The 26,501-nt window shown below is 41.6% G+C and overlaps 1 protein-coding gene across 3 annotated transcripts in view; it reads right to left on the minus strand.

Moving 5' to 3' along the window:
- The window catches only part of TPH2 (tryptophan hydroxylase 2), a 92,844-nt gene that overhangs the window by 27,715 nt on the left and 38,628 nt on the right, over window positions 1–26,501 (minus strand). For all 3 annotated transcript variants that reach the window (XM_054988744.1, XM_054988743.1, XM_054988742.1), the window contains exons 7-8: window positions 22,393–22,528; window positions 7,437–7,563 (exon numbers count right to left, since the gene is read on the minus strand). In XM_054988744.1, the coding sequence (XP_054844719.1) occupies window positions 7,437–7,563; window positions 22,393–22,528 (263 nt within the window). The remainder of the gene's footprint in view (window positions 1–7,436; window positions 7,564–22,392; window positions 22,529–26,501) is intronic.

The following is a 26,501-nucleotide window of genomic DNA, read 5'->3' on the forward strand; positions in this document are numbered from 1 at the left end:
ACACACGTTGAATAGTGCACTTTCAATGCACTTTAGTTATCCTTTAGAAGTGGATTTTGTGTTTCACACACGAAAACCCAGGCCATTTCCACACATGTTGAATAATGCACTTTCAATGCACTTTAGCAATCCTTTGGAAGTGGATTTTTTGTACCACACATGGAAAAGCTGTTCCAAATGTTCACTAAAGAGTATTGAAAGTGGATTATCCAACGTGTGTGGAAGCAGCCCGTTCCAAATGATCACTAAAGAGCATTGAAAGTGTATTATCCATGTGTGGAAACAGCCAAAATAAGGACAACAGGGGAGAGAGCAGGACATTTTCAGCAGGAGCCCCAAAACTCTGGAATGAGCGCCTGGAAATGGTACCTCTTTCCACTGTATAGTCTACCTTTTTAGGCAAGCTTTGGAAACTGTTGTCATTTTATACTTTCTTGTGATTTTGCATTTTTCTATAAGTTCTTCACAATTATCAGAGAGACAAGCTGAAATATTTTAAAGACATTTTATTAAAAAGACATGCTTATATGATTACATTTTAAATGTATGCTAATAGTAGTTATAAACTCATATTTTAAAACCTGGGCAGTGTAAGGCAGAACAGAGGCTGTGGTTTCATCTGGGCTTTTCTTTTTTTAAAAAAAATACAGTTAAATTGTTCTTCACTAAGTGATGTTAATGCAGGTCAGGATCTCATCCACATATACTCCTTTGAGAACAATAGCGGCGCACAAGCAAGTGAAAACAAGCCACAATCTAAAATATATGTTTGCAAAATAAAGGACTTTGGAATGATATTAGTTACTTAATGAATTACTGTGGTTTCTCCGGATACTATAGAAGCTATTTTTAAGAGCATCCGCTCTCTTTTTCTTTGCCTCTCTGGCAGATCACAGATTCACAGCATGAGTGATTGAACTTCAGCAGAGGGCTGTGATTGCCGATTCCGCAATTTCTTAATGATGATGATGTTTCCCCCTGAAAATAGCAGCCATAATGAGCATGCAAATGCTTTGTCAGGCTCACATTATTCTCTTATTAACTTGAATATCAAAATCTATTACAATTTTGTGCCTGAAAGTTGACATGCTGGGTAATGTTCATTATATGAGGCCTTACAAAACATTACTATAAAACATCCAGAATACGCCAGTTATGCCACACTAAATGTCTGGGTAGTTATATGCCTTTTTCTTTTTTATACCTGATTTTTTTAAGGGTCTGATTTCATGACTGGTGAAAACAACGTCCAGTAATGCACATTTGGTTTTTCAATACAAACAACATCACTCAAAACTTTTTAAAAAACACATGGAATCACATCATGTCTTTTGCATATCTCTTAATGTTATCAGTGTCTCATTTTCCAGCATGTGGGTGCCACCTTGAACACAGTAGCATTCTGTAGGCTTTTAAAAACATATTTGGGAGGGGGTGTTTTGTGTTTGCTATGCCTTTGGTTTAGGTTTATATCCACCAATCAGTGTCACATGGAATCTATGGTGATACAAGAATAACACCACAGTGGACAGATATGTGGCTAACTATAAAATATTCCTAACCAAAAGAAACTATGTATAAAATCAAGGTCAGACTTAGAATTGGGGCTCAGCACATACATAGATAATGCAAAGGATTATAGCAGGCTAGTTAAAACTGAGAGTCGCCTGTCTCCACTGACCTGAAAGTACCATGATGTAACTGCTGAAATGCAACAAGATGAAACAGAGTCTTTGTGGACTGAAAAATCAAAAAGAGTCCAGTAGCACCTTTAAGACTAACCAATTTTATTGTAGCATAAGCTTTCGAGAATCACAGTTCTCTTCGTCAGATGCATGGAGGGCAAAAAGAGAAACTGGTCAGATATAGAGGAGGAGAGGGGGGGCGGGGTAGATGCAAACATCTCCTTCTGATGTGGAGATCAGTTTGCTTCTGTAAAGGTTCAGAGGACTTAGCCGTGTTAGTCTGTAGTAGCAAAATCAAAAAGAGTCCAGCAGCACTTCCAAGACCAACCAATTCCACTGCAGCACAAGCCTTCGAGAACCACAGCTCTCCCCGCCAGATGCATCTGACAAAGAGAACTGTGATCCCCGAAAGCCCATGCCAGGTGCCACTGGACTCCCCCTGACCCCGCCTCTGTAAGGAAATCAGTTACCTGTGATAATGAGATAACCATTCATAGTCCCTATTCAGTCCCAGCTTGACAGAGTCAAATTTACATATGAATTCCAATTCAGCAGCTTCCCGTTGGATTTTGTTTTTGAAAGGTTTCTGTTGAACTACAGCGACCTTTAAGTCTTTGATGGAATGTCCTGGTAGATTGAAGTGTTCTCCCAGTGTTCTGGGAGTTCTGGAAACCAGAAACCAGAAACCAGCTGTTTGCAACTGCATATCAGAAGGAGATGTTTGCATCTACCCCGCCCCCCCTCTCCTCCTCTATATCTGACCAGTTTCTCTTTTTGCCCTCCATGCATCTGATGAAGAGAACTGTGATTCTCGAAAGCTTATGCTACAATAAAATTGGTTAGTCTTAAAGGTGCTACTGGACTCTTTTTGATTTTGCTACTACAGACTAACACGGCTAACTCCTCTGAATTTGTGGACTGAGGGCTTGTATAAATGATACCATTGATCCTTTTCAAATAATGCACTTGTGTGTTTAGAAGAATTATCATGTGCATTTAGCACATTGAGTTGGTAGTTTGCCACCCCAGGATCCATGTCAAGAATTTCATAATGATTTTAGGTGATATTTTTATTTAGCCATGCATTACATTCACAGGGAATAAGGATTTAGGTATCATTTACTAGAGAGTCCAAGAAAGGAGACTATGCAGATATCTGTATTATTATTCTCCACTAAAACACTGCAACTACAACTCCCTTTAAAAGTCTAGCAATCTTATGGGATAAGAAGCCTTGAAAACCCTGGGATAGAGGAAGGGAGACATTCCTATAGAAACAGAAAAACTGTTACATCACATAGTTACTTAGTTCATCTATACCGCACCTTTCTCCACAATGGAGACTCAAATAAATTTACATTGTTCTCCTCTCCTCTGTTTTATTGATGCCGATTAATGTTTGCAACAATCCACGGCAAATACTCACAGTAGACATTATCTCTCCACTCAGAACATAGTAAACCATATCATTTAGTTTTAGACTTGGCCAAACAGGAGACCACATGCAGTGTTAAGAGCAGACAGCAAGAGGCCATCACATAAACTTTTGATATACTGGTATCTTTGCAGCGCACTCCTACACAGATCTAAATCTTTTCAGTAGGGCTTACTCCCATGAAGGTGTTCTTAGGATTGCACTGATAGTCAAGAAAGGACTTGTTTATGCCATCAATCTTCCCAACTTAATCCCTACACCCATTTCAGATTCTTATTTATTTACACTTCCAAAGGCTGAACACATCTTATAGCTGTGTGATCCTCTTATGCTTCTGGTCCTCAGCAATTAAATTGCTGCAGATCTCTACCTCAATTAAATTCTGAGACCTCACATGCACGCGTGTGCATGCACACACACATGCACACCAACCAGCTATCTCCAAATATTACCACAGATGCAGTTTGTACACTCCCCTTCGCAAGTTAGTCTAATTACGAACAATCAGAAACATGAGATAGTCATGTCTTCAGACAGTGACATTAGCGGTGGGCTAGATCCAATCAGCCTCCCCGGAGCCTTCCTCCAGTTTAAGGAGCCTTCCTCCAATTTTAAATGGCTCTTTCCTCAACGGAAGAACCGCTTAAATTGGAAGATGACTTAGGCTGGAGGAAGACTTAAACCTTTGCTCAGTAGAGTGGTAGGACAGGGGCAGGATGCAACCCTATATATGCACCCTTATTCTATGATCATGGCTGTACTTATAGAAATGCCAGTAGTGATACCAAGTTACAGAGACTTGGTATGTCAGATGTAGAGCTTATATGTAATGTCACCACCATGTGGCCCCTGAGCTAGGAACACAAATTCTGACTTCTTTTCTGGGCATCATAGAATAACAGCTGTTCAGGGAGGAAAGTGTACTTCTGTTACATACAATTTGTCTTGAGTTCTGCTGATCCCCTGAATCATCTTGCACTTCTAGTGCTAGAATAGTTTTAGCAGCAAATAAACTGTTGAACAAGGGGGTCCCAGTTCAAATCGCCCCTCTGTCTTAGGCAAGCCACTGTCCTTTGAGTGTCTACAATATAGGAATAGCAATACTGCTATATTTATTGTAAGATTTCCTGATATAAATGTACATAGACCATTCTGAACACTCTAAAATACTATGCAAATGCTGGATCACTTCTGTGTATCAGTTTCCAGTTGTAGGGGGACTGCTATTGCTTTCAGCCCCCTTAAATCTATAATAATATTAAGATATACATGCATTGAGATTCTATGGGCATGGAATCGTACTAACTCAAATGCCGCAGTAACTGCTAAGGGTCAAACAACATGATACATTTGGCCACAAGTCACTTTCCCTGTGGCCCTATGGCAGCCCTATGGTTGGGTCAGGGGCCCCCTGATGAGGCTCATGGCCAAATTTAATGCCTGAGGATAGTTTTTTTGATACAGACTATGGGCTACACTGCAGAAGGAATGATAATTGTTCTAAGACGGTAACTGGCAAACCTGCCATTTTCACCAGTTACCACTGATGCTGTCCAAATTACAATTGGTTTTCAACTGATTTTCTTTTTTACATTTAGATCCCATGATGACAATATTATCAATCTTCTTTTGATTAAAGGAAAGCTAGTAGAGTAATATTTCAATCACAGAAACAGTGTTAAGCTTTAAGAAAGCTTAAAAGGATTCTTAAATTCACTGAGTTGATGAAATAATCTGAAAAAAGCCAACCACCTCCTCTTTCAGCTTTTTAATGTTCACTTGGAGAGAGAAATTTTGCAAATTTCCCTTTAATGGGCATATTTCCATTGGCATATGTAAGCAAAATATAAACAAATATTTATGTTTTTAAAAAGACAATTACCATTAAATCGGTTTCTTTTTATCATTCAATCAAGGATAAACAATGTATATTTATAAAAATGAGCTCAATAAACATTTGCAAAACTTCCATTATCTCCAATTTCAGAAAATCAATTCACTGCTGCTGTTTTTTGTATATAGGCCAACAAAAAAAGGAGCAGATATTGTGTAGTTTTCATTCCCCAGCGCCAGATTAAAATGTCACAATAAATGTTACCAAAAAAAAGAAGAGGGGGGGGTGCAGTTTTTAATACATAAGAGGCAGAGCTTGAAAAGCAGCTTCAAACAAGAAGGCAGGAATGTGGGGGGGGGCAGTTTAATGGAGTCAATTAGTGCCTTAGAGCAGTTTCTTTAATTAGACAGATTTGTAGATAGAGCTATAGAGGAAGAAAGTAGAAAAGATTTGTATATAAAAATGCTGCCTGCCTCATTTCTGAAATAATGGACACTATGCCTTGACTTAAATATGGAATGAAATAGATTGAGAATGCAGTGTACCAACACTCATCTTCTGCAATCTCATAGATCATGATTTTATACTGCAAAGATGGTTCTGTGTAGCTCTCATTACTGCAACAGACCGTTTACACAATAGCTTTCTGAGTAACAGTCCCCCACTGCCACAATTTCCCCCCTTCCACCGGATGGCTTTTTTAAAAAATCAGGAATTTCTAGATTGCTATAACATTATGACAAATTAGTGCCATGATCTACTAGTTTCCAGCTTTTATTTACCAGTTGTTTTTTTTAAAAAAGGTGCTCCGGAAAGCCTTCTGGCGCAGGGGGTGGGTGGGATGTCAGCCATGAGATCTGTGACAAGGAAAATGGTGACGGTGTAAGTAATATCCACACCTTCCTGTCTATGAAGCGTCCAAAGGCACTTTCACTGCCATTTTCCCCAAATGATGACACCAAAACAGGTTTGGAAAGAATCACAGCAAAGCAGAAGAAAACATAGAAGCAGGGCACATTGCTGAGAGCATCATGTGGGATGTTCCTGCAAACAGTGCTGTTGTAAAGAAGCAAAGGCAGAGCAAAATATCCATGTGGAAATAGCCTATATTTTATTTATTTATTTTACATCATTTATACCCCTCTGGCTTATATCATTCTCCTCTGCTTCATTTTATTCGCAGGACACAACCCTGTGAGGTAGGTTAGGCTGACATCAAGTAATGCACCCAAGGTCACCCAGTGAGTTTCCATGGCAAAAGGGGGATTCAAACCTGGGTCTCCCCTATTCTAGTCCAGCATTCAAACCACTACGCCACACTAGCACTCAACAGGCAGGCATGTTATGAGTGTGGGACGAATCTCCTCCAAAATTATAAATGGGACATTCTGTCATTATTCTCTGAAGGAACATACACGATGCATATACATTGATTGCCCAAATATCGAACATTCCCCAACATTTGAGGAAAACATCACGGAATGCCTGCAGATGTAGAATTCTGCATCTTCATCTGAACAGCCAATAAGTACATGAACAGCCACTGAGTAAAGCACCGACGTATCATCAGAATATGTCCCACTAATCTAACTGCTCTGTTTTCTTCTGCATGTACGCTTCCAAATGAGCTGCAGTTTTCTGCATTGTTTTACATGTTCAAGAATATTTCCACTTCTTCTCTCATTACTTTTTCAAAGCTCTTTTTTAAGCTGTCCAAAAAACACTACTGTGGATTTCTTTCAGTATGTATAGCCTTTCCTAACACTTAGTTTATAAATAAAAAGTTTCTAGCAACCCCCACCATAAATTCAGCATAAAACTCTAAAGTAATCCAGAGACGTTGTGTTGATATGATTCTGCAATAAAGTTTTGAAAAGAGAGAGCCGTTTCTCTTGATCCACATATTCCTTGAACACATGGGAGCTCTGATGGAGCTCCCACTGATACAAGCCTTTCCCTGTTCTATGAGTTGTCAATGAGACAGCGCTGCTTTCATCTGCATTGTATGTGTGGTACTGTTCTCATTATGGCAACGAAGGAGGAAACTAACGCTCACCAGTCAGCACCGTAATGTGTGTTTCATACAGTGGTAAATGCTTCCTCTTCCCTCCTATGGGCACAACAATTAAAATCACATACTGAACAGAAACTCACTCATTGTTCCAAATCTATATATTTAACCTGAATTTTTAATCGGATGATGTTATTTCAAAGACATGTCAAAATAATGGGAGTGGATCAACGTTCCACTACCACTCCTCTACACCCGATCTCTCTCTCCCTCTGATGCCAGCTCTTTCTTGGCAACCAAGGCTAGCAAGGACTCTAGCCCTGTCAGAGGGGAAAGAAGTATGTGTACAAAAACATAAAAGGAAGTATCACCACCCACTGGGGGAAAAAACACTCTTCATTTTATACTCAAAACAAATTCATACAGATTAAGAAGAACTCACACTTTAAATCACTTCAATTAGTGACTTACAGTGGCAAGTTTCTGGACATCCTCATCAGATGCTCCCAGTGAGGCCAGTCCAATCTCCTGGGAAAACTGGGCAAATTTAGGGTCAGCAAAGAGAGGCACATGTCCCAGGAGTTCATGACACGTATCCCTGCCATGGAATTAAAATGAGAAATTATTACACCTCTAGAAGAATCACTGGGAATAACACATTGTTTTAAAAGAAAATAATCCATATGGAACTATTTCAGGATATTTGGTTTGTATGATGCCAGTATCTGTTCAAAGTTTGTTTTTGTAAACAAAACTTTTATTAGAAGCTGGAGAACTGCCTTCCATCCTGATTCTTGCCATTTGTCTTCTATAAAGTATTTCTGGCACAAATGATGCAAAATTTGGCAGTACTGCTCTATCACAAAGAAAAAGCTTCCATTGAATTTAATCCTACTTGCTGTTCATCACTCAGCAAAAAGTGCCTATTGTCTCCATTTCCAAGCAAAATTGTACTTTGGGGTGCAGAAAAACAATATTCCTACAACACAATTGTCTTTTTTGTAAATGTCACACTCTAGTCCCCATTATGTTCCTGAATCCCCCTATCACAACTCACTAGTATATGTGTGGTTTATTTGTGCCAAGTCATCCACTATTGTTCACAGAATCATAGAAATGCACTCAATGAATATCTTAGGCATGAATAGGACTGGCTAGTTAGGAAGGAGGCAGGAATTTCCCAGTTTGTCTATTTTCAGTGCGTATTTTCCTATGACAATGTAGAAGCAGACATCATAGGGCTCATGAATAGAGCTGAAACCTTTACGTTGAAACCTCAGCATTCATTTTCTATTCTGAATTACCACTTCATGCTTCTTGTAAAAGATTTCTCCTTTGGGAATGGGGCCTCCTCCTTACCAGGTGAACAATAATCCAAGTTCTCCTGCAGTTGCCAAGTTGATATGTCAAGTTCTGCTTTACAATATCCCATTCTGTTCACCTCTAACAATTCTTCTAAAGGGTGTGTGAGAGCAATCTTGAGCAAAGCATGATCACAGTATGAATACCATCTTATTTTATTTCAGAAACTGACTTTTTATAGCAACCTTTCTTGTCAGGGGCAGTGCTATGAGTTGCTTCAGGCTGAATTTACCGCCAGTCAAAGCCCTCAGACCCTGTGTCTGAGATCCTTTTATAAAGCTCCTGCTACAAGCTGACTTGGGAAGCTATTTAGTGGCAGAGATACAAGTGAGACATCATGTGCACCATACAAGGCCCATGAGAAGTCCTGGGAAGTAAGGTGCATATTCAGACTAGTCACACCACTTATATGGATGTCTCTCACAAATAGAGGCGGGCACGGACCAGAAAATTGACCTAAATTTGACATGATCTGTCCTGGTTTGTGGTTTGCGAACACGCAGTTCATGGGACTACATTTTTCATGAACTTTGGTCCATTTGGGCCGGTTCATTGGTCTGTGGTCCATATGTCCAGACATCCTGGTGCCAATCTATCAATTCCTTTCTCTATGTGAGCAAGGAACAAGAATTAATTCCCTAGGCAATGGAGGCAGCCAATCCTAGCCCTAAAAATACTAGCCCTTAAAAACCTGATAGGCAGCTCTTGCTGCCAACCAGAGAGCTTCCATTCTTCTCTATGCAAGCAAAGAGAAAAAATTAATTGGGACATTCTGGAGCCCTTGGAACACACCAATCCCAGCCCTTAAAAACTTGATAGGCAGTTCCAGCTGCCAACCAGAGAGCTCCCATTCTTCTCTATGCGAGCAAGGAGCAAGAATTAATTCCCTAGGCAATGGCTGGGAAGGTGTCTGTGGAGTGAGGGGGCTCTTCCCCCACCCCACCCTTTCCTGTTTGATTTTGCTTCATTGCAACTTTTTGGTGCTGCAAGCCAATGCAAGTAAATTGGCATTTGCAACTCCTAGTATCTACTGGAAGTTTCCTAGGGGCAGCTGCTTTGGGGGGTCTGTAACTTAGACCTCTGAAATGCAATCTTAGCCAAACTTGGAGGGTGGCTAGAGGAGAGCCTGCTGAAGCCTTGTTGCGAGCTTGGCATCTCTGAGTGTGAAGGGGGTGATCCTAGGGCCCCCGGAAGTAACAGACCACAGACTGATGAACTAGAGCAGAACCACAAGTGACAAAAGGCACAGATTGGACACTTGTCAGCTTCCCTCAAGTTTTGATGGGAAATGTAGGCATCCTGGTCTCGCAGCTTCGCTCTCTGACTGCTGTCCAATGGACTTTTCAACTGTCACTTGTCCAACATTCCACCAAGCTGCCTACATTTCCCATCAAAACTTTTTTTTTTTTTGAAAAAATTTTTATTGGGTTAGAATCCGTTATTTTTACATTTACATTCAATTTTCCCCAAATTTTTCATTTCTAACCCCCTCCCTTTCCCCCCCTTTTGTTGACTTCCAACAGTTTTCCAACCCTTTGTCCCTTTTCCCTTACTTCTATTAAATTTCTCTATCTAAAACAAATACATATTCTCCATTATTCTAAGCAGTACATCCTTAACTACTTTTCTTATTGTATACCCAAACTGTAAGTCTTTGTTTCCATCTTGGATAAACAATTTATCCCATTTTCCAATTTTGAATATTTCTATATATCATAAACCTATATATCATAAACCATAAAAATCTTACACATTTAAATCAAACAATTTGACTTATTCTCTATGTATTACTCATTCTATCTTTTTATGGTAATTCTATATAACTCTCGTCACATAGTCAATCAATTTGACTCGTCTATACATTCAGTTTGGTGCATTATACAAATCTTATCAAAGAAAGAAAATATTGTTGATTACTCAATCCGTATATTTAATCCTTATCCTTAATTATTTTCTATCAATATTCTATTTACTAACCAATATATATCTATATATATATCAATCTGTTAATCTAACTGCTTATAAATTCACATTTATCTCTTCCCCCCCCCGGTAAAGTCACCCCCCTCTACATTTTATTATACTTCAGTAGTTCTCAAACTGCCACAGTTCTCCTCCCACCTCCCATTTCTTCTCCAGATATTGTTTCAGCTTCTCCCAATCTGTGTTAAACTGCCCTGAGTCCAGATTTCTCAGTTTTCTTGTCATCTTGTCCATTTCTGCCATGTACAGCAATTTGTAGGTCCAATCTTCAATAGTTGGCACTTCTTGTACTTTCCATTTTTGGGCATACAAAAGTCTAGCTGCTGCTGTCATATAAAATATCAACGTCCTATGATGGGCTGGAATTCCCTCCATTCCCAAGTTTAGTAGCAGGAGTTCTGGGTTCTTATTTATTTGAAATTGTAAAATTTCACTCATTTCTCTTATTATTTCCCCCCAGTACTGCCTAGCTACCTCACACGACCACCACATATGATAGAGGGAGCCCTCATGCTTCCTACATTTCCAGCATTTATTAGAAGTGTTCAAATTCCCTAGCGCAATCTTCTTTGGTGTCATGTACCAACGATAAATCATTTTATAGATATTCTCTTTAATATTTGTACATGTCGTTGTCTTCATTGTAGTCTTCCACAAGTATTCCCATGCCTCCATTGTTATCTCTTTGTTAAAATTTATAGCCCATTTCACCATTTGTGTTTTAACTGTCTCATCCTCAGTATACCATTTCAACAGTACTTGGTATACCTTGGATATTCTTTTCTTGTCCTCTTTAAGAAGGGTCTGCTCTAGTTCCGAATTCTCTATTCGTATACCTCCCTTTACAGAGTCCGAGTTATACAAATCTCTGATCTGTCTATACTGGAACCAGTCGTAATTCGGTGATAGTTCCTCTTGCGTCTTTATTCTAAGTTTAGATGCTTCTATTTTAGTTATTTCTTTATAAGTCAAACATTGTCTTTCGTTATCAACAGCTCTCGGGTCTATCACCTCATATGGAACCACCCACCAAGGAGTTCCTTCTTGTAGATAAATTCTGTACTTCTTCCAGATTGTGTATAGACTTCTCCGTACAAAATGGTGCAGGAACATCGAGTTGACCTTTACTTTGTCATGCCATAGGTATGCATGCCATCCAAATATTTTTTTATATCCCTCTAGGGCTAATAGTTTCTTGTTCTTTAATGTCATCCACTCTTTCAACCAAACTAGGCAGATTGCATCGTGGTAAAGTCTCAGGTTGGGCAGTTGCATTCCGCCTCTTTCCTTTGCCTCTTGTAAAACTTTCATTTTCACTCGAGGCTTCTTGCCTGCCCATACAAAATCTGATATTTTCCTCTGCCATTTTTCAAATTGTTTAGAGTCTCTGATGATTGGTATTGTCTGTAGCAAAAACATCACTCTTGGTAACACATTCATTTTAACCGCTGCAATCCTATCCAACCATGACAGATTGAGCCTATTCCATTTAATCAAGTCTCTCTCAATCTGAATCCACAATTTTTCATAATTATTCTTGAACAAATCTATATTCTTTGCAGTCAGTTCAATTCCCAAATATTTCACCTTACTTGTTACTTCACAATCCGTTGTTTCCATTAACAATTGTTGTTTCTGCTTAGTCATGTTTTTGCATAGTATCTTTGACTTCTTTTTGTTAATGAAGAAACCTGCCAAGTCTCCAAACTCCTTGATCTTATCTATCACTTTTGGCATGTTCTCCAGTGGGTCCTCTACAATTAACATTATGTCATCCGCAAATGCTCTGACCTTGTATGAATAGTCCTTTATTTTTATTCCTCGAATTTCCTCGTCTTGTCGTATTTGTATCATCAGAATCTCCAATACTAAAATGAACAACAGTGGAGACAACGGGCAACCTTGTCTTGTTCCTTTGCTTATAGTCAATTTCTTGGTCAATTCATCATTCACCACAATTGCTGCAGTCTGGTCTCTGTAAATTTCCTTAATTGCTCTGATGAATCTTTCTCCTAATTGTAGCTTTTCCATAGTGGCAAACATAAAGTCCCAGTTTAAGTTGTCAAATGCCTTTTCAGCATCAACAAAGAAGAAACCAACCTCTTTATCACAACGCTTATCATAATATTCAATAGCATCAATCACTGTCCTTAAATTATCTCTTATTTGTCTGTCTGGCAGAAAGCCTGCTTGCTCCTCCTCTATAACTTCCGAAAGCCACCCCTTCAGTCTCTCCGCCAGTATCTTCGCAAAGATTTTATAATCATTGTTGAGTAACGATATAGGTCTGTAATTTTTCACACTAGTCAAGTCTTGGCCCTCTTTTGGGATCAATGATATGTTCGCTTCAGACCAAGTGTCTGGAATCCTTTGATCCCTTAAAACTCCATTGGTCACCTCCTTTAGGAATGGTGCCAGCTCATTGGCCATAGTCTTATAAAATTTAGCTGTAAGTCCGTCTGGCCCTGGCGCCTTTCCTAAATTTGCAGATTGTATTGCCTTACTTATTTCCTCATCCGTTACTTCACTGTTCAGTTTATTTCTCCAAGCGTCCGAGATTTCTGGAAGTGTCATTTTCTCCAGATATGACGCTATTGAATCTTTATTTACTTCTTTCTTATTATACAGTTTAGCGTAGAATTTATAAAAGGCTCTACTAATGGTATTCTGTTCCAAATACGTTTTATCATCTTCACAAATTTTATTTATTGTTTTCTTTTCCCTTCTCTTCTTCAGTTGCCATGCCAGGTACTTCCCAGGTTTATTTGCACCCTCAAATGCTTTCTGATTCAGCCTTTTGAGATTCCACTCCAATTCTTTATTACTCATTGCTGTTAGCTGTTCTTGCAATATTTTAATTTCCTGGTATAATTTCTTTTTCCCTGGTCTCTTTTTTAACTGTATTTCCTTAGCTTTTATTTTCTCCTCAATCTCTTGTCTCTTCTCCTCTTTCTTCTTTCTTGCTCTACCATTTAAGTCCATTAGTATACCCCTTATAACCGCCTTATAAGCATCCCAAACTTTATCAGTTGGTACTTCTTTATTCACGTTATATTGTATGAAAAACTTTGTCTCTCTTCTCAATATTTCCATATTCTCTTTTTCCTGTAACAAATCCTCATTTATTCTCCATGCTTTCCTTTTCCTCCTTTTCCCCAGCTTCCACATAATTGGGTTGTGATCTGAGCCTACCATCGGCATTATTTCTACATCTTTAGTCCATAACGCCAAATCTTTTGAGGCCCAGATCATGTCAATTCTTGATAATGTGGAGTGCCTTGCAGAATAAAAAGTAAACTGTCTGCTTTTAGGATACTCTCTCCTCCATACATCTTCAAGAGTCTCTTGTTGAATCAGCTCAAAAAAAAAGCTTTGGTAATAGTCCTCTTTTCTTTTGTGCCATTGTAGTCTTTTTATCCAGTTCCAAATCTGTCACTCCATTGAAGTCTCCAGCAAGAATTATCTGGTCATATGAAAAATCATCTAAATGCTTCCTCAAATCCTCAAAGAAGCTCTCTTTTGCACCGTTGGGTGCATAGATTCCGACTACCAACACTCTCTTTAAATTCCAAGTACATTCCACTGCTACAAATCTGGCTTCCACATCTTTCATTATGAATTTTGGTTGCAGCTCCTCTTTTACATACAACACCACTCCTCTTTTTTTCTTACTTGAGGCCGCTACAAAGTCTTTGCCCAATTTTCCCAGTTTTAGATATTTTACATCCTGTTTTCGAATATGAGTCTCTTGCAAACAAACAATATCACATTTTTGTTTTAGTAGCCAGTGAAAAATATTTTTTCTCTTATTCGGTGAATTTAGTCCATTTACATTCCAAGATAACACTTTACACTCCATATTCATAATCTTGTTGGTAAGTCTTTTTCATTGTCCCTTATAAATCGCTCCATCTCCCGCTCAGATCTGATACGCTTTTTGGCGCCTCCAAATTCGAAGGACAAACCCTCTGGGAGCTCCCATCTGTACCTGATTTTCATGTCCTTCAGCATCTGGATTAGCGCTTTATATTTTTTCCGATCTAGTAACACTGATCTGGGTAGTTCCTTCATTATAATGATTGTCTTGCCATCGATCTCCAATGGATCTTGAAACTGTTTAGTCACAATCTTCTCTTTCATATTTCTTGTTGTAAATTGTACAATCACGTCTCTTGGTACTTTTCTCTGGGTTGCAATTCTCGAGTTCACATGATATGCCACATCTAGGATAGCCACAACATCCTCCTCCTCCTTCCCCAGGTATTCAGCTAACACCTCCGTCATCTGCTCTTGCGCTGTCTTTCCTTCCATTTCCGGCAGGCCGCGAAATCTGAGCTGCTTCTCCATATGTCTACTTTCCGCAACCGCCATCCTTCCCCTCATCAACCTCATCTCTGTTTGTTGCGTATCTGCTAAGTTGTCCATCGCTCCTTCTACTGTTTTAACTCTCTGCTGCGTCCCTTGTAATTCACTTTGTATTGTTTCCATACCTTTCTTCACTTCTGACAGCTCCGATTTTACTTCTGACAGCTCCGATTTTACTGTCTGTTTAACCTCTTTGATCAGCTCCAATTTCATGTCTTTAAATTCTTTAATCACCTCCAAAAGTTTTTTATCCAGGTTTTCTATTGCCGATTGCCACTCTTTCTTCGACATCGTGGGGCTTGCTTTAGCTCGCTCCCACGAATCCGCTCTCTTCCTTAGCTCCGTGGCGTTAAATTTAGTACCTTTTTTATTTCAAATGTCCCGGTCTTCTTGCATAAATTAATTTTAAAGGGTCCAAAATGTCGGGCGTCTTTTCTCTATGGTCTCTCTATGATTTTATAATCCAATATGGCCTACTTCCTTTTCCGCTGAAGCCGCGACCCTTCCCCTCTCAAAGATGGCGATTCCCTTCTTCCTGCCCTCCAGCAAGGGCCGCTTCTCTCCAGCTGCTCTATTGTTGTTACGCACTTCCTGTCTCCCGTCTTCCCACAGCAGGTCTCGCGATGGTGTCTTTTTCTCACAGCTCCAAAGCCACAGGTATTCAAAACAATAATCCGATTTCTTTAATAACTTCTTTAAACTTAGTCTCTTTTCTAATACAACTCCTGCCGGAGCTTCCCCTCCTTTTCACTAGTCTGTTGCAGTTTAAAAGTCTACTTTTTTTCCTCTCTGTTTTTATCAATCTGTCCCGTATCGGAAGATAGTGATCTTTACCTTCCCTTCACTTTCCTCGGGTTGTAATCGCTGTTTCAATTTCAAGTTCTCCTTTCCACTTCTTCCCCCAATCGAAGCTTGGGTATGTAGGTCTTATGCCAGCCGAATTGGCCCCAAAACTGCCGCAGAGATTGTAGCCGACCCGTCGCAAGGTGGGACCTCAAGGATCGGGAGGGGACCCGTTATGTAGAGCCCCCCCCTCATCCGAGATCTAACTCACCCTAGGGTCTTGAGCGTTCTTTGCCTGCTCTCCGCCTGAGAGCAGTCGGCCGCGGGCTATTTTTCACCCCGCCGGCCGCTTAAAACGGCAGTCCGGTCAGCTCCACAAATGGAGCTGCGTTAGACCTCCATGAATCCCCAAGCCGGAAAAACTTGAGGGAAGCTGACAAGTGTCCAATCTGTGCCTTTTGTCACTTGTGGTTCTGCTCCCAGTCTGTGAACGGAGCAGTCTGTGAAAAGTCTGTGATCCGTGGTCCATGAAACGCGATGGTCTGTGCGGTTTTTCTAGTCCATGCCCACCTCTAATCATCACCTAAAATTTATTTCCTGTTAGTTTCAATATAATGCCAGATAGTGTTAACTTTAAAAATATAAATAAATAAATAAAATGACAGGTAACTTTTCAAAGCTGCCATATTTCTTCTTAAGTTTTCCCTTTGTAAATCATTTTAATAGCAACCCCCTTTTACTTGTTAGCTTTACCATTGTTTCAGGAAAGAAATATCTGTGTATACTTGATCCATATATATCGCTCACAATATGGGAAGAATGTAGAATTTGAATACTGATTGTAAACATGCAACTAGGGAACTTCTTATACACAAGTTTTCAAAGAGAACATCTTTCCAGGATTAGGGTTTGGTTTATTCTATGCAAAGTAGCACTTTTGTGGCACTTTCCATTCCACAGATAAAAGCCAGCTGGTAGCAAGCTGAAACAACAAGGGATTCTCTTGATTAATAATTCATCTACATTCCCAACAGACTTGGACAGTTGCACCAGAAAAGCAAGAAGCAGAGAATTTGCAAACTCTGCTGTGTTGACATATAGTAATATCTGCTGCTGTAAATACCCTGTTTGCTCACCTTGTTCAGTGATATATATCTTCCTATTGTTTGGCTTCAAGCATAAAAGAAGCCATGGTCCAAAGAGCAGATGCCCTCTGTCCAGGGTACTGCCCCACCCCTACCCCGTAGAACAGCACTTGGAACATTAAGAACACAGGATTCACTTCCTGGCACCCCAGAAAACATGCCATTAACAGTGGTGGCAGGATGGTATGGTGCAAACTCATAAGATTTTGTCAGGTTTTGTACTACCTGGCCCTTAAAAATTGTTTACAATCCTAAGTTTCAAATTAAACTGTGAATCTTATATATTTACTTCATTTACACCCTGCCTTTCTCCCCAGTGAGGATCCAAAGGGCTTACATGGTTCTCCTTTCCTCCATTTTACCTTCATAATAACCCTGAGAGGTTAGGATGAGAGTGGGTGATTGGCCAAGGTCACCCCGCATATTTCCATGGCAGAGTGGTGATATGCAGCATCTCTAAACTAGTACTATGGTGTGTTTGCTGGAGAGCAGCTTCTTTCATGCAGAACCTCCATTAAGGAAGACAGATATCTCCCTTCCCATATATAATACCTCACCTGATTAAGTCTCAGAAGCATCTATATCTGGATATTTTGAGCTATAAAAATGGAGCCACCGGTGCAAAACAGCACTGGTGAATCTTGAATATATCCAAAGTGTAGGCATCAAATCTTGCCCTGCTCCCCCCCCCCCCCGAAACTGACTTCTTCCACCTCCACTATTTGAAACGGTGTCTTTTGATCATATTAACTGATAAAGGAGTAAAAACTGAGCCAGTGTTATGGCAACGTGAAGGTGACTTCAAATACTCAAGATCCCCTCCTTGGATAGCTTTGCTGACACCACATAAGGCAGCATGAAATAGTGAGAGAAAAATTTCTGAGATGAGAATAATCACGATCTCTTGTCTCGATACAGATGATGAAAACAGCAACACACCTAGGGAATTCATGGGCCCCCACTCTTTTGGAAGTAATGTGTATATCTTCAAAAATAAAGCACAAAATTAACATACAACAATAACTTCAACCAAGTGAACATCACACTGATCTGAAGACAAATTTAAGAAAAAATGCATGGGCATTTCTTCTAAAATGGAGTACAAATTGAACACTCTAAGATTTACTTCTGAGCAGGGCTTTTTTTCAGCAGGAACGCGGGGGAACAGAGTTCCGGAAACTCTTGAAAATGGTCACATGGCTGGTGGCCCCGCCCCCTGATCTCCAGACAGAGGGGAATTAAGATTGCCCTCCACGCGGCGGCGCAGAGGGCAATCTCAACTCCCCTCTGTCTGGAGATCAGGGGGCGGGGCCACCAGCCATATGACCATTTTCTCCGAGGGCAACCCACTGACTTCCACCACCTCTTTTCCTAGAAAAAAGCCCTGCTTCTGAGTAACTATACTTGCATAGAATACGGCTGTCAGCTGGTTCTACTTCCAAGTAAACATGAAAGGTATCTGGCAGCAGCGGCATAATATTCAAATCAGAACCAACTAAAAGCAATAAAATACTGAGCTAGATTTTGAACTTCACAGAACCATTCCTCAGGCTGCATGTTAAACAGAAAGTGGCATTGTACAACAGAGCTCTTCTATAACCAACATTTTCTGCCAAAGACACAGAATTCCCATTTTAAATACAGACAAGAAAGTCCTAACTGTCAGTGTATGTAATATGGCAGGGATAATACTTTGAACAGGACATTCCCATTACACAATTTAATGATTATTCATTAAAACAAGTGATGGGCTGGAGCTCACTAAACCAAATAAGCTTCACGGTAGAGTTTTGATTTGGTCTCCTCAGTCCTGGTCTGATTCTAGAACTGAGTCAGACTAGGATCTCTACATGCTAACTCCAGGTTGGGAAATTCCTGAAGATTTGGAGTCAAATCTTGGACTAGAATGACAGCCTTCAGAGTGGAATGACAGCCCCTGGGATTAGAATCGGTGCTCTGCAACAACCCTTAGAGTGAAATGAAATACTCTACATTTTAATTAATGTTTCTCAGAGCAGGCATCTTACTCCCAGGGGCCTTCATTCCCCTCGGGGGGCCGTCATTCCAGTAACAAAACACGTATGCTCCTCCCAGGAACTGTCAATCCGGGGGGGGGGGGGCGGTGTCATCTCAGGACCAGAGCAGGTTTGTCTAAATAGTTTCTGCATTTTTATTGCAACTTCCCACCACTTCAGTGTATTCCACCCGAGCCCATGTGAGTTAATTGGCATTTGTGGCTCCCATTATATCCAATGGGCCTTCAGGCATCTATCTCTCATTGTTCACAGTGAGCATTGTTGTCATTCATTTTAGTACATCTCACCTCAGGGGGTTAATGTGAGGATAAACATTTGAGACAACAGAAAAAGGGGACAGGGAGAAACTTTAACTCTTTATTCCATTGCAGTCTTTCAACCATAAAGCTTCAAATCCTCTCATTTTAAAAAATAGGGGAAAACATTCCCATTACAATAAGACATCATGAGACAAGGCAGTAGAATAGGAAAGGGTGGCTTTTAACCCTTTCTTTTCCTTCCTAGGCTGTTAGGCTGTTCCTTCCTAGGGTAAGTCCCCCTGTATCACCTTCTAGTGGTACTGGGGGAGAAACTCAACACTCACCTTCTCACAATTCAACTCCAGCTCAGGTTGGATATCGCATGGCTTGTTTCATGCTCCTTATTGGAGCAGGAGGTGTTTCAGAGAACACAGGGAGCATCTGTATTCTGCATCTGTAGGTCTGCAGGGAGCACCCATTCAGACATAGGGGCTGCTCCATCATTGTTTGTTTGTTTATTTATAGCCCACCTTTGTCACTGATTACACAGTGTAATTCAATGTCAGGGCTTGCCGCCGCTGCCGCTGGGCGTGGCATTGGGCGGTCTGCTCCTGACGTCATAGGGGGGCCAGGGATGCTGCAGGACCCTGCTCTGTGAAAGGAGGGGAGGTATACCTCACCCAGACTCCCTCTCAGTCCACTCGCTGGCCTGCTCAACCTGGCCTGCTTGCCCCCTGTGTCCTTCTTCATCCCCTCCTTCCAGAACTCTCCTCCAAACCTCCACTCTTGCATTGCACCACTCTCACTCCACATTATCACTCCTTACTCACATCCACCACCACAGGGCTCTTCCCAGCCAGCTTTTATAGGGCTTCCTTCTACTGTCCCACCCCTCTTCCAGCCCAGTCTTGGGCTGCACCAAGCAGTTGCAGCTGGGGTAGCTGATCTGGCCCCACTGACCAGCACCAGCTGTGCCTTGTTCCCTGGCTGCCCAGCCTCCCTGCCTTGGCTGATTGCTGAAGGCCTGTCCAGCTGCAGTCCCCTGGCTAGCAGCTCGGCCTCCCTGGCTGAGCTGATGGCTGAAGGTGGGTCCAGCTGCGGCTCCTTGGCTGGTTGCCCAGGGCTTCCTGCAGAGTGCCTCCAATAGCCCCACCTGGAGTGGCTTGGCTTTTGGCAACTCCTGGGCCAGGCTACTATTTTCTAGCTGGGGCGTGGCTTTGGGCTGTTGGGGCTGCTGCTGCTTCTCCTCCTTAGGTAAGGTCTTTGGGTGGGTGACTGCTGGGCCCCCAATCCCTCTGCCCTTGCCCCCTTCTGCCTTGCTTAGTCCCCTTTCCTTCCCCAGGGGAGTGGGACTCGCTGGCTTCTCTCTGTCTCCCCCTGACTCCTGAAGCCCTGGGCCTTTGCCTCTTGCCCCTGGCGCTGGCAGGTTCTGGCTCCATTTGCCCGTGGGAGGGGATGACCTGCTATCCCCAGGCTGCCCCCTCTGCTTGCCAGTCAGACCGGTTGACCTACTGCCTGCTGGCTGACCGGTTGACCTGCTGGCTGCTGGCTGCCCCCTCTGTTTCCCCGTCAGCCCGGTTGACCTGCTGTTCCCTCTTGTCACGTCTGGGGGCTGGGGCTCAGACCCCGGACATTCAATACCATCAACAGCTGGAACTTTCAATAAACAATGCACTAGCTTATAGACTGCAGAAATTTGAAAATAAGCTGAAATCTGATCCAGAGTTGAAACAATGCTGACACAAAACATGAGCAATTAGAGATGACATAATAAACAGATACTGCACAATAGTATATTCTACAGTCCCTATCCTTTTATCAAAGCATCTCTTTAACCATTTCCTTACAACACAGCCCTATTAACCTCTGTGAGAAAATCCTGCTGAATAATTCTATTTTGCACAGTTTGTGGAAAGACAAGAGAGTGGGAGCTTCCTGACCTCTTCAGGCAGCCCATTCCATAGGGTAGGGGCCACTACATAGAATGGACAGGTATAGGCAGCTGTTGATTTTGCTCTTTTGCAAGGTGGCACTTGCAGTAAGCCCTGTTCAGATGAGCAAAGCTGCCTTGGCAGAGCATAGAGAAAGAGGTGGTTCCACAGATATAAAGGTCTAAGGCCATGAAGAGCTTTGCATCTGATAGCCTAAACCTCGAACTGAGCCTGTTGCAGCCAATGGACTAACAGCAGAATGGGAGTAATGTGCATGCTCCACCTAGCTCCTGATAATAATCGAGCTGCAGCATTCTGCACCAACTAGAGTCTGAGTTGACTTTAATGGGAGACCTATGCAGAGTGTATTACAGTAGTGGTCAGGATGGCCATGTCTAGGTAGGGGGTGATTTTCTAGGCTAGACTGTGTTTGTGGAAGGCGTTTTCTGCAATGGAGTTAATTTGCTTCTCTAGCAGTAGCGCTAGGTCCAGTGTAACCTCCAGACTCTTAAAATGCAAGGATCAGTTGAACCCCATCAAAAGTGGGGAGTACAATGTCCTTCCAGATTTTCACCTTCCCGACCAGCATCACTTCCACCTTGTCTGGGTTCAGTTTCAATTTGTTCGCTTTCAGTCAACTGACCACAGCTGTTAGGCAGCAATTTAAATCTGCCACCTATAGCCTCTTGGAGGAAGCATGGCTTCAAAGCATGCTAGACTGATAGATGGTATTTCCAGATGTTCATTTCCTCACTGCTGGAAGCTACAAACCATAGAAATCAAACAAAGAAATATCTAATTCCTTCTATTGCAAATGAACAAATGAACAAAGTTACAGCCAATTATAACCGTGTTGCAGACTCAAAATGTACTCTAGAAGTATACCAGTACCCAGTTCTAGTCTCCCTAAAACAGTAACACACATGCCTCCAGATCAGAGCATGGTAAAAGGTCACATCGGTGTACAGTTTCTGTTCAACCAGCCAACAAAAAAGCACGAGAGGGAACATGACCTCACATGGAATAACAATAGTCAGAAGTTTAAATGTCATAGGGTGAGTTTACAAGGCCAGTTTTTCAAGACTGTCATTTTTATTGAAAGGTAACACTCACACATGAAAGTCTTCCATTGAAACACAGAAAAATATCTATTGAACAAGCATGAAATTATAGCTCATGTACATTCACAACATTAAGTAACTAGGGAAGAATTAATACAGGGATTTCCCACCTCACAGAGATGCTTTCCTGTAAAACTGGTAGTAAAAACTCCCTCTAATAAACAGGTGGTACCTATTCAACCTAAGATGTGTTTGGGGCTCACAACATCTAATGGGAAAAAATAACTGTAATGAGACCGTTACTTGGAATTCATGCTTAACGGAGAAAATGATTAAGTAAGACCAAAATTGGATAATTTGTTTCCAGAACTGAAAAATTAAAAATTCACTTGGGTTACAGTCAAAAACATAGTACCACAGATTTCATCCGTCATTCATTAGTTACTCTGGAGTGAGCTGTTTGTGACATTTATCGGGCTGTTGTTTTACAAAACAAACTAAATTAGATCAAGTAATACTCACGGTTCTGGAGTGTAGAGGGGATCTGATCCATGACGTATATATTGGGTACAGTGGAAAACTCTATAAGCAAGGCCTGCTAGGAAGTCTCGAGGTGACAAATATCCAGCAACTGGTCTCACTATGAAGCCAGATCTTTCTGGAGTGGAAGATATACTAAAAGTAAGTGACTATATGCTACAGTCAATAGGAAATGCAAGGTATATTTGTGCTAAACAATTATGTAAGAAAGATCTCACATAGGCCATTTCCACATGGCTTACCTCTCTTCGTAATGTCCCGGTAGATCACGCAAAAACGCGGAAGATCGCGTTTCCTCGCACGAGATTTGCGCTATGTCACATGACATCGCACAAATCTCGTGCGAGGAAACGCGATCTTCCGCGTTTTTTGTGCGATCTACCGGGACATTACGAAGAGAGGTAAGCCGTGTGGAAACGGCCATAGTTGGCATCAGCTATGCATCTCCTAACTAAATAACATGTTCACTAGATTGCTAGTTGGAAAGAGAGTACTAAAATCACTACAAACAAAAAGATCTTGCAGGGCAATTTGACATAATTTTTATAGATGTGAACAAAGCCTCTTGCATTTAGTGTAGCTATAATACCATCCTCATGAGCACACAATAAACATATAAACCCATAATATATATTGTGTAGGTACATTCAAAAATGCCCAGGGTAATGCCAATTGCCACTTTGGGGTCAGGAAGGAATTTTCCTCCAGGGCTGATTGGCCCAAGGATCCTGGAGGTTTTTTGTCTTTGTCTGGGCATAGAGTAGGGGGTCACGGGGGAAGTGGGGGGAAGGTAGCTGTGAATTTCCTGCATTGTACAAGGGGTTGGACTAGATGATCCTTGGGATCCCTTCCAGCTCTCTGTTTCGGTATCTCTGTGATGTGACGGGCAATTGTTCCCTACTGCCTTACATGATAATTTCTTCTTCATAATTTGTAAACCAGCTTACAATATCAATTTCCCTCCTCTATTATGGATACAGGAGGAACATTTTGGTTGAAGACTGGCTTTTCTCTTTCTGTTACAAGGACTCCGTAAAGCTTTGTTAGGACCAGAGGCAAGAGCCAAAAAGCTCTTGCCCTATTGTCTCTGTGTGTTCAGATGAGCTAGGCAAGGGTCTATGACTGGCCCAGATACAGTCACTGGCTTGTTGCTTGTATGGTTTCTTCTTGTAGTGCTGCTTTGGGTCTGAGGACAGAAGCAGAGTATAAATGCTTAAATAAATGGGCCAACCATATTCTTTCAGGGTAATCTACCTCATAGAGAAGGAATGATAACTGAATGAGAAAATCCTGAGCTTCTTTGAAGAAGGGTGGGTAATAAATGTTATATTGAGGACAATATACTGGAAAAGAAAGGCAGACTATACATAACATTAAATAAATAAATATTCTTGAAATTAAATACACAGTTGCTGTCTATATATTAAAAAGTTTCTCAGTAATGATTCTGTGCAAATTTGTGACATTTAAAGGGCCTAACAGACATGACCTTTTACATACATAAAGGCTGCCACCACCAGTTAGTAGCAGCACGCACGCACGCACACGCACACACACACCACCCCTCCCCAGAAAGTATTGGCAATAGGGAGAACCAGCTGCTGCTGTTGAATGGAATCAGAAGAAACCTCTGGGCTTCCAGCTGATGACTCTGCAGGCAATGGAGGAAGCCCTCGCCATTTCTGCTCCTAAATGAACAGCAGTGACACATACAAGTACTTCTTTAGGTATTTACTTCATTTAAACCCCACAAGATCTGGACAGGCTTACAAAATTCCCCCCTTCCCTATCAGAAACCCTATGAGGTGAGTTAGGTGGAGAGTGTGTGACTGACCCAAGCTCACCCAGCCAGCTTCCATGGCAGAGCAGGTATTTGAACTGGGAACTCCCGGATTCTCACTTGACACTTTTAACCACTACACCACACTGACAGTCTTGTAAGGGTACAAGTGTCATGTCTGTGTACAGCCATGCCATAATTGTTTGGTTGTTATGTCACTGATGCCACAGTATATTGAAGTTACACTGCTTTAATGCTAACATTACGTATTCTCCCCTTAGCCATGTTCTTTCCATATTATAATTGTTACTTTTCCAAAACCAGGATGTTATCTCACAGCTGCATCTCCTAGCTGGAAACGACCTTGAAGTCTCCAGATGCCAGCTTTTGCTACTTTGCCCAGACACTGGGAACCTATTATTGTGTACTCACTATTTAGCCATAACAATAAAGGGTTCTCACAGGATCCGTGTACACTTGCACACCAAAATCTTAACAGTTGCTGGAGCACAGGAAAATCAAGTATAACATAGACTTTTTGTTTTGCCTTGTCACTTCTACCAAGCTCCGTGATGGAGTTCGGACCTGAACTGATCCTAATAAAAGCTTTTCTACTGGAATCGATGTGTGTTCCCTGGAGAGGGGCTAAGGGATCTACCTGGCCGGAACTGACATTATGTATAAAATTCCACATCTGGTTGGGCCACAACACTATTATTAAATGCTCTCGTCTCAAGAAAGTATATTTTGATCAGCAGCGTCCCTCTATCAACTTGCTCCAAACTTTCAGTGGCTTTTAATAGGCTGGTACTTTCCCAAGGTTTCTTAGTTGCTGTTTACAAGAAAATGATCCAAGATGAATCCTTTCCCCCTCCCCAGATTATTACTGTTGTCTTTGGTCTGCAAGAATACCTTTGAACTTTGAAAGCTTTTTCTAGCTTCAAGTAAAGGGGGGGAAAGGAATCCTACTTCCGCGCCATTCCTCCAGGATCAAGAAAACAATGCAGGAAGTGCCTTTGAAAGATGTGACTGGGCTCAAAGATCAGCAAGCCAATTAACATTAAGTGCTGGCAGTCATAAAGGCAGAAGAAAGGAAGGCACAGGGAGCTGAGGCAGGTTAGCCTTTCAATCTACACACTATATTTTGTTTTTGATTGAAAATCTTCCTTGAGTGTTTGGGAGTACACTTTGCTGTGACTTCGTTGTACTTGCAGCTGAGGCGAGGCGGGGGGCAGGGGGGGAGGAACCACAGTATTTTTTCCACCTAAGTTAAACATTGTGCATTGTTAGAAATTCAGGTTTTCAGAATCACGACAATAGGAAGCACTAATAACTGGCTTGTAGCAGACAAGCAAAAGAGCATCCAGGACATAGAACGTGTGGAGCCCTCCAGTTGATTGGAAATAAGAGATCAGGGCAAGGCTTTGTCATCATGGACTAGAAATTGCTTTTCATCAGGGTTATTCCTCAGCAATTGCAGCCCAGGGATGAAACATGCTTCAAGTGAAGGGGTTTTACCCTGATTTGAAACTGTAATCCACCCACATAGCGTCTCTAGAAGGTGATGGTTGACTCCCAGAGGAGAGAGGGGATGTTTTCGGAGACTGCTCAGTAATGCTATGGGACAAAGAAGCATAATGTTGCACTCTGCAGGGAGGGGCATTCCCATTCCCACTGGTATTTCCAAGATCTCTTTTGTTTTACCTACACAGAATAAAAACAGAAATTGTAACCCTCTCAATCTGACCCTCAGCCGAAGGGCAGGCAAAGCCAGCCATTTGGGAATGATGAAAAGGAATAAGTCCCTCCAGGGCCTCTCAGAAGATGAGTGGCAAGACAAGACAAAACAAAACAAAACAGGCAGCATTCCTAGCTTGGAGCAAACTATTGGGAGTATTTTGACCCCAATCACCTTCCCATGCCCAGTGCAAAGGTAAGTAAACCTCCAGCTCAGTTATATACCAGGGAATGTCAGTTGGAAGCCATCTGCTCCCCTGTCCCCAACTGGGTCAGGTTTCTGAAGTGACACCCATCACCTCCTCCCACACTGGCTGAGAGCAAGAAGCATCTCAGTGCCCTCTTTTCTTTCTGTCACCCTAAGTAACCATTTGAATTCCTTGGGTAGTGAAGCAAGCCCTGATAATGCAATCTCTGACCATCCAGCCATGCAAATGAGCCTGGCTTCCACATAAACACCTAATTTAGTAGCTGTTCTGTTTATTATTTAGCTCCCATTTTAAGAGGGGTACATTCCCTGAACAGGCATTTCAGCCAAGCATAGAAGCTCGACTAGCACTGGATATGGCCTAAA

Source organism: Eublepharis macularius, chromosome 9, assembly GCF_028583425.1.
Source record: "Eublepharis macularius isolate TG4126 chromosome 9, MPM_Emac_v1.0, whole genome shotgun sequence".
Classification (NCBI taxonomy): Eukaryota; Metazoa; Chordata; class Lepidosauria; order Squamata; family Eublepharidae; genus Eublepharis; species Eublepharis macularius.